This window comes from Quercus robur, chromosome 10 (assembly GCF_932294415.1).
Source record: "Quercus robur chromosome 10, dhQueRobu3.1, whole genome shotgun sequence".
Taxonomy (NCBI): Eukaryota; Viridiplantae; Streptophyta; class Magnoliopsida; order Fagales; family Fagaceae; genus Quercus; species Quercus robur.
Window position 1 is genome coordinate 33,898,656 of NC_065543.1, and position 9,062 is coordinate 33,907,717.

At 33.5% G+C, this 9,062-nt stretch overlaps 1 protein-coding gene across 1 annotated transcript; it reads left to right on the forward strand.

Moving 5' to 3' along the window:
* Positions 1-2,191: 2,191 nt before the first annotated feature.
* Positions 2,192-3,958, forward strand: LOC126703000 (LOB domain-containing protein 40-like). Its single transcript, XM_050401885.1, has 2 exons — positions 2,192-2,477; positions 3,121-3,958. The coding sequence occupies exons 1-2, from the start codon at positions 2,288-2,290 to the stop codon at positions 3,702-3,704; spliced, it is 774 nt and encodes a 257-aa protein (XP_050257842.1). The 5' UTR covers positions 2,192-2,287; the 3' UTR covers positions 3,705-3,958.
* The last annotated feature ends 5,104 nt before the right edge of the window (positions 3,959-9,062 follow it).

Here is a 9,062-nt window from a genome sequence, read left to right on the forward strand (position 1 = left end):
TGTGATTTGTGGTGCTAAAAATAGCAATATGGCTTTTTAGTACCACTAATATTAATGCTCTTATATCTCTCTCTCACAACGTTGACTTTATCATTAGAGGCTCATTGACTGGCACCACATCGATGACCTTAGAAGGAGAAACATCTTTGTTATTGCGTTCTAGGTCTCAAACCCACCTTCATCAGATTTTGTCTGGACAATCATTCAATTAACGAACTCGTGTTTCATGAAGGCCCAGCACTAATATAACTTTTTTTTTCCTACCACCAAGTATTTGAACCTATAATTTATTTGGAAAAATATTGTTTCTTTGTTTTTTTATCAAATATAATTTTCTTGCTTTGTTTACTTTATTGACTTTATTAAGTAATGGATTAACAATAAAAAGAAGAAGGTAATGGGACATGATTTGGTCACGGAAGAATAGTAGTTAACATAAAGAAAAACCCCAAATAATCCTTAGAAGTCAAGGAAACGTTTGCTCCACGGTTGTTGGATAAGCATGTGAGATCAAAAACCAGAGGCCAAGTCCAACGGGCGCCCATAGTACTCACTACTTTACCATCAAAACCACATCCTTTCAGCTTCCACAAAACCGGGAGTGAGACAACACAAGGGCTGCGCTATTCGTGGCCACGTCGGCGTAACCTTAATCCACGCGCTTTTCACGACGAGTGCGCGTGTTCGCTCCTCTATCGCCTTTGTAGGGTCGTGATTGGCGCGTGGTAATAATGCGCGTAGGGTTTTACTCGGAAATATCAAAGGGAGTTGTGCCAACTACGTGGCGACTCGTCAGCAGTTTGACTAACGTACGCTTTGACACGTCTTGCTTGCATGCTGTGTTGTTGTGTTTTTTGGACCGGTTTGCATGGCTGTTACCTCTTTATCAACGCCTTCCAGTAGCTGTACCTTACAATTCGAATTGACCGCATTAACCCCCTCCCATAAAGCCAATTTGCAAAAAATATTATTTTAGGACTTGGCTTGAGTCTGCGTCTTGATACACTTATGGGTAGATTTAAAAAGAAAAAAAATTTATATGATAAGGAGAAACGTTAAAAAAAAAATTTAAAATTTAAGAGTTTTATTTAAAGTTTATGACTTAAATGACTTGAAAATAGATATAAATATAGAAGTAAATATGGATATAGACTTAAATGATATTTATCTAGTATCTACTTTTGGATATCTATTATCATCCGAATTCAGTACAACTAGATATTAGATACTAGACTTCAATGAAAAATGATCACAATCATTTGGATATCTATGTATCTAGTTTATATATATATTTTTCCCTCAGTCATCGTCTCTCTGTTGGGATTTCTGTTCAATACTTCTATAGCTAGGATGTCCCAACTCCATTAAATAAATCCCTAAAATAAGATTAAATTTTTTTTTTTTTGATAAACTCCTAAAATAAGATCTAGAAGCATGTAATAAAAAAAGATTTCTTTTTTCTTCTAGAATAAGTTTTGCACTCTACCTCCTTCAGTCAAAAAAAGGAATAAGTTTTGCACATTGTTTACAAATTTTGAGCGAAAATAGAAATGACTTAACAGAGTCCTTGAATATGGTTTTTTTTTTTTTTTTTTTTTTTTTTTTTTTTTTTTTTTTTAATAAAATTTTTCTTATACGTGCATGCCAACTTGGAAACTATCAATTTAACAGAAACTTCTACAACTGTTGTCAAATAATCCATATCCATAAATAATATTCCAAGTTGGGACATAATTTCATGATGTAGGATATTCCCCCCACAATTTTTTGATGTACTTCAAGCCGATTTATTAGGCTTATCTAAATAAAAGTATTTTACATGGTTTCCTCAAAAAAAAAAAAAAAAAAAAAAAGCTGGGACATAATTCGTCCTTTAAAAATTTACCCTGCTAATTGACACATATATATATATTATGAAATATATAAAATTGAAAAATCAAGGTAGTCTAAGTCTATCTCTAATCATTAAAAATATTTTGCAATGGCAACGAGTCAATGAGAAAATCCTAAAGCCGGTGCCAAGATACTTTTCACACTTAGAGCATATCATTATCTAATCCTAAGACTAAAAGCAGTGAGAATTTTGATTTTAAAAAACAAAAAACCAGGGTTAGCCTAAAATACCATTTTCTTGGAAAAACAACTGCGGCCCCCATTACAAACCCACGTCCTCTCTTTCTCACTCCTCACTTACAAAAAGCCTTCACACACAGATCCCACACCAAAAACTCCTATATTTTCTCACCCCATTTTCTTGCTTCACAAACAAAGCCCCCCATTACCAATCATGCGTTTGAGTTGTAACGGCTGTCGAATCCTTCGCAAAGGCTGCAGCGATAGCTGCACCATTAGACCCTGCCTTCAATGGATCAAAACCCCTGAATCCCAAGCCAACGCCACTTTTTTCTTAGCCAAGTTCTATGGTCGAGCCGGCCTCATCAATCTCATCAATGCCGGCCCCGAACATCTTCGTCCAGGTTTGTATTCAATCTTCTTAATCTCACCTTTTCTATTAATCCAAATTCGTTTTTACTTGGCCACACAACAATTTTTGCAATAAATTTTACAGTTGTTGACAGTGGTTGATCAAAGTATTCATTTAAAAACAACTTATCTAACTTTTACTTAAAAATATATTAAAAAAAGTGAAGATTTAAAATAAAATTAAAAAACGAAAAGTCGAGTTTAAGCAAAATATAATCAAACGATTTGTTTAGATATCACTTATTGTTAAAAACTGAAAATACTGTAATAAAATAATTTTTAAATATGTGAATAGTGATATAAGATCCAATTTTATTTAATTTAATATTTTTTTTTCGTACTTGTGCATCTTGTGAACCGTGCACGTGACTTACAGAAAGAATGACAAATGCTCCAACTTTCATTTTTTTAGTGCAATTCAAACTCAACCTAAGTGGCGGACACAACTGATATTTATGTACCCATAATAGGGTTGTGTCACGATTAAAATGGTCGACTTGAAATTAACGGTTAACCACTTCATCAGTTATGAAATTTGTTGCGAAAAAAGTTACGTTTATATAATATTATTGTTTTGCATCTGTTTGTTGAAATGTAATGTTTTTTTTTTTCTTTGTATTTTTGTGATGGTTACAGCAATATTCAAGTCTTTGCTATATGAAGCTTGTGGGAGAATAGTCAACCCGATTTACGGTTCAACCGGGTTGCTATGGTCCGGGAGCTGGCAGCTCTGCCAAGCCGCCGTCGAAGCCGTTCTTAAAGGCTTGCCCATCACGCAAGTCTCTTCGGAGTCGGCTTTCAAAGCCTGCGATATACGCCACGTGTCCAAGGAGGAGATTCAGAGACCGTCCGATCAGCTTCACAAGGTTAAGTCTCGGAGGAGCCGGTTCAAGAAGAGCTCGGCTGCTGCAAAGCACAAGCCGAAGGTGGAGTCTGTGAGTGACGAATTGGCTGGTGACACGTGGAACGAGTTAGGTGGGCCGGTGAAGAAGATGAGTCGTGATGATGAGTTGGGGGCGAGTGAGAATCGGAGTTGTGGAGGAGGAGCTGAGGCTGAGACTGACTGTGTTTCGGCTGAGACCGTAGAGGCTTCGCTGGCTAAGTCTGAGGAACGAGCCGATGGTAGTGACGTGGAGTTGGATTTGGATCTCAGTTTGGGCCTTGGGAATTGGGATAGGGAGACGTGTAAGGTGGATGTGGGTCTTGTTCTACACGCCTGATTAGCAAAGAGCGGCTCAGTCCATGTATAAAAAAGTGATTTTTTTTTTTTTTTTTTTAGAGAGAGTATAAAAAAGTGAGATTGGTAGCATAGATGAAGGTTTTTTTTTTTTTTTTTTTTTTTTTTTTGTGGGTAATTTTCGTTTCTTGGGACTTCATGGCTGAAATTGTATATTATAGGCAAGAGATGTTTGTAGACAAGAGATGTTACCGAAAATTATAATACAAATTGGATTTTCTCTCTCTAAAATATAAATTATTTTTTAGAAATGATAGATTTATTTTCTTGGGTTGTGTTCATGTTAAGCATTATTTAAAATTTTGAAAATATACTGTTAGATTACGTGTTTTTTATGTTATTAACACATATGCCAAACAAATTTAAAATCAATCGGACGTTATTTACTATTTTATTCATAAAATCATATTTAATGCATAATTTTAAACTATAAAAATTGAAATTTTAAACATTTAAATGATGATTTGGTTATTAATCTTTGATTGTCTTGAAATTTTACAGGAATTATGAGTATTTATATTGTCTATAATAGGTTACCATTTTTTATATGGATTTTAAGGCTAAAATATCACATTCAATAACCAATGATTTCTCCTACAAATGTTTTAGGAAAATGGTCAATAACGTCACAAAATTCCTTATAAAATTCTATTTCTTGAACTTGATTTTTATATGGTTCAAAAATACTTTTACACCCTACGTTTAAGCAGAAATAAAAGTTGGGGGCAACTTGATAAAAATACATCTCTAACTTTACCCAAAACTTTGCCTATAAAATAGGACCACTCTCGGGGACAACTTGATAAAAAGAGAGATGCTACGTCTATAATATTTTTACAACAAATCACATGTGATTAGTTGTTATTGGTTCAAATTTGAAACTAACACTAAGATTACTTTTTTGGTCAAACAATAACAACCAGTAATAACCTGCCACTTATGATTTGTTGTAAAAATGTTGTAGACATATCATTTCTCTGATAAAAATACATCTCTAATTTTACCCAAAACTTTGCCTACAAAATAGGACCACTCTCTCACTAACTTGTGCCTTCAAAAGAATCAAAACAACTCTACTTGTCAAAAAAATAATTAAAAAAAATGATTGATGACATTCTACTTTTCTCAAATACAAATGCACATTTCAATTCTCACTATTCCATGTTCAACTCCCATAAAACTCTTTCAAACAACCCAATAGTTCCATTTGACTTCAAATAACTATTAGCTAAAAAAATAACTAATCCTCATCTAAATTCACTTTGAAACCCACTACTATTAAGCGATTGTAGGGGACATTTTGCGACAAGAGCAAAAAATGTGAGAATGGCCCAAATCTCTTATTGGATTCTTTAGAAGTGATTATTTGTGAGAGTATCAATCTCAAAATTTCAATATTTAGTGAATAGAGGCTAATGGTGAGAAATCAAAATGCCAATAACTAAAATGTTGAAAAATGCATAAAAACAACACGGGTCCAAAATTTCGACCCGCAGTCAGCGAGAAGAATAAATTGAGAGAGGTTGTGAGGAAGAGAAAAAAGGTTCTCATGTATCCATATTTCCACCCCAAGCTTCAGAAATGTGAAAATGTATCCTGGTTGAATGGGCCTTTACTCTAAAGTTTAATAATAAAAGTGCAGAAAAATGTATAAAAACAATAGGTCTGAAACTTCATCCCATAGTTAGCGAGAAGAGGAAATTGAGAAAGTCGTGAGCGTGGTTTTCAAACCCAGATCATTCAAAGAATTGTAAAAGGGAGATGTTCAAGGTTTTTAAGGTCGGACAAAGGTCAAACCGAGGTTGGACCGTGATGACATCATAATTAATATAATAATTATTTTAAATATAAATAAAAAAATAAAATTAATAAAATTGAAAATTTGACCAAAATAGTCCAAATAAATATAAAAATTTGTCTTACAAATGTATTTTTCATATCATAACTTTCACAAGATAAACAAGAAATTTAAATTTTTTTTTTTTTTTGGAGAGAGTTTCAACTTATGACATCTGCTCCTGATGACAATTCTTTATCATTAGACCAAGACACCAATTAGTTTTTAGTGTAGGTGAGAATTGAACCCCATATCTCTTATACAACCATCAGAGACTTCACCAGTTAAACTAACTGGAACCTACAAGAAATTTTAAATTTTAAGCAAACATAAATAAATATTCCGTTTTTATTTTTTTAAAAAAAGTATGATAGTCTTAAATTTTTAACCCATTATTATATCTGGGATATTTTTTCCTAACCAAGGGGTCTCTTGTTTTGGTGGGAGGACAGACCAATAAAGCAAATAAAGAAAAGTAAAGAGTATTAATATAAAATGAAGGTGCTCAACCTCCAAGAATGTGTTGGCAGCACCTCCTCCACGCAAAGTGCTTCAAAGTTGGCATTTTATAGTTCAAACCTTCTCTTTACTTATTTCTTTGAAAGTTTCATATGCCAACTTTGAATTTCTATTCTTCTCTTCACTTGAGCATCCTCCGTCGTGTGCTTGTGAATTTCAATTCTTTTCTTCCTTCTTCCTTCTACCCCCCTCTCCACCCCCCCCCCCCCTTTTTTGTCAACTGTACATTTTTAGACCTCTTAACACAAGTTGTTTAACCTAATTATTTAGCCAAGTAATTACTTAGATAAATTATTCAATTCTAGATTAAAACAATAAAATCATATCATGTAAATAATACGGAAATATAAAGCACACAACGATATGATAACTCAGGAAAACCTAATTGGTAAAAAAATCTAGAAATGATTTAACCTAACTATTCTCAAGGTAAAACAGATCTATTATGAAAGAATTGAAATTTGTACAATAGAACTTAGACCACTAACATCCTATTATTATCTCGAGTAGAAAACTTACTATCACGACCACGTGACAGTTTCGAGTCCACGAACTACTTCTTTCTTTGATTCACTGCAACCACAAGTTCTCATACTTGTGACTTCAGACTCCACTTAAAGGTTTCATACCTTCTTTAAAATTCTTTATGCAGCAACTGAAGAGATCATCAAGTTCTTGAACCGAATCTTGATCTTGACAAATCTATATGTGTGTAATAGAACTTAGACCACTAACATCCTATTACTATCTCGAGTAGAAAACTTACTACCACGACCGCATGACAGCTTCGAGTCCACGAACTACTTCTTTCTTTGATTCACTGCAACCACAAGTTCTCATACTTGTGACTTTAGACTCCACTTAAAGGTTTCATACCTTCTTTAAAATTCTTTATGCAGCAACTGAAGAGATCATCAAGTTCTTGAACCGAATCTTGATCTTGGCAACTCTATATGTGTGTATGAAGGTAAACACCTCTAGATTTCACAAAAGATTCAACACACAACACTCAAAAAGACTTCTAAAACGTAGTTATGGTTTTTTCCTTTTATACTTGGAGTAAAACACAAAGCCTTACACATCAAACGGGCTTTGGCTGAATTGGAATTTTTGCAGAAAAATAAATCTGCATGTGGTTCAATCGATCAAATCTAATTTTCAATCAATTGAGCCTTACAGATTTAGTCCAATAATTACTGTAATCATTCGATTCCAATTTTACAAGTAAATACATTTTGAGTAAGCCTAAACTTAGACTCTATGTTTTGATCATGGTTTGTCAACACATTACAAATTGAACTTCTAATACATTAGTTCCTAAAGTCTTAGAACCTAACATCAACAACTTCTTTCATTTCCTCTATCTCATCTTGTCCTCTCTTCTCTATCTTGTGAAAAAAGATCCAAAGTTTTTGAAGAGACACGAAATGGAAAATTTGAGAGCAGAAAGAGAAAGAATAAAAAGAGTAATAGAAAGGCACGCAAGAAGAAGGAGGTTCGAAATTTTTTTTTAATGCTTTGATTTGAACTATGAAAACCATGGACGGTTTTCAGACCCGGGTGATTCAACCATAGTTCGAATGGTTTCATGTTTTTTTTTTTGCATAGAACAGTTCTTAGAGTTAAAAGAACCAGATTGATGAGAGGCTCATGGTTAACCGGGTCGGACCGTATGGTCTAATCTGGGTTTGAAAACTATGGTCGTGAGGAAGAGAGAGAAGGTTTCTTTGTATCCATATTTCCACCCCCTGATTTCAAAATTATGTGAATGTTAGCTAGTTGAATGGACTTTTGCTCTAAAGTTTCAGCCTTAAGGGTAAAACCTGGTTGGCTTTATTTTAAGCTAAATGAAGAGTTTTATAGCAGCCTTTAAGTGTCCATAGTGACTGGTTTTTACGCTTAAAGATGAGGCTATGGACCTCCAAGGTGCTAAATTGATGTTTAGTTCATATTTGCTTTAGTTGGGGAAAAGAGTTAGCTTGATTTATGCATAATTTGGGAAATATTTAACTAAGCCCCCACTGGTTCCTCATTTTCAATTTTTTCAAACTAGGGACAGACCTAGTATTTTAAGCTAGCGAAGGCTGGAGTATAAAGAAAAAAAAACGCCAAATAAGCATCCATATAATATGAAAAAATTATAAATACATAAAATTGTTGTTTCTTAATACATTAAGATGCAATCATCTACCGACAAAGATAAAAATAAAAACAAAATAATGTTTTTTTATTTTAATATTAGGCTGGCTAGGAATTGTTCTTTGGTTGAAGTTAAAGAATTTATAGTGGTGGTGCTAAAAGTTTTAGCTTTTAACACTTCAAAAAGCTACTTAATCTATTTTACCACATCACTTTACAATACACCTAATTTCAAATATTCAATATTTTTTACTACTTCATTTAAAATAATATAAACAACTCAATAAAAATAATAAAGGAAGTGAGAGAATTTAAGTTTTTTAATTGAAGGAAGGGATATAATCTTAATAAAATATTGTATTTTATTTTCAACAACTTGCTACAATCAGCTGATATTTATACTAGTTTACTATAGTTGCAAAAAAATTAGCTTTAATTTCTCCAATAACACATGATTTTTTGGTTCTTTGGTGGTAAAATAATTTTTTTTTGCTAAAATACAATCACCATTGTGAAAGTTTTTATTTTTTTTGTTAAGTTTTTGGGTTGGATAATTGCCATTTGGGTTAGGATAGCTAGACTGAGTGGAGAGTAGGGGGGCCTAAGGTTTTGGAAGGGGGGCTAACTACAAAAATGAAATATATAATAATTTTTAAAAAAAATTGGACCTAGGGGGGCTCGAACCCCCTTGGGCCCCCCACTTGGGTTCGTCCCTGTTTCAGACTCTTGGGAGACTCACCTAAATGTCAAATGAGGGCTAGTAGCTAGAGTTGGCCAATGAGAACCAACTATGTTTTAAAGGCAAAAATGAGTTAAGATAGAAACTTTGGGCTACAGATAGCCAGA

Excerpts from the sequence above, each read along its gene's own strand:
- LOC126703000 (XM_050401885.1), top strand. The coding sequence starts at position 2,288 with ATGCGTTTGAGTTGTAACGGCTGTCGAATCCTTCGCAAAGGCTGCAGC. Across the intron at positions 2,478-3,120 it reads CCCCGAACATCTTCGTCCAG|CAATATTCAAGTCTTTGCTA; the intron begins GTTTGTATTCAA and ends TGATGGTTACAG.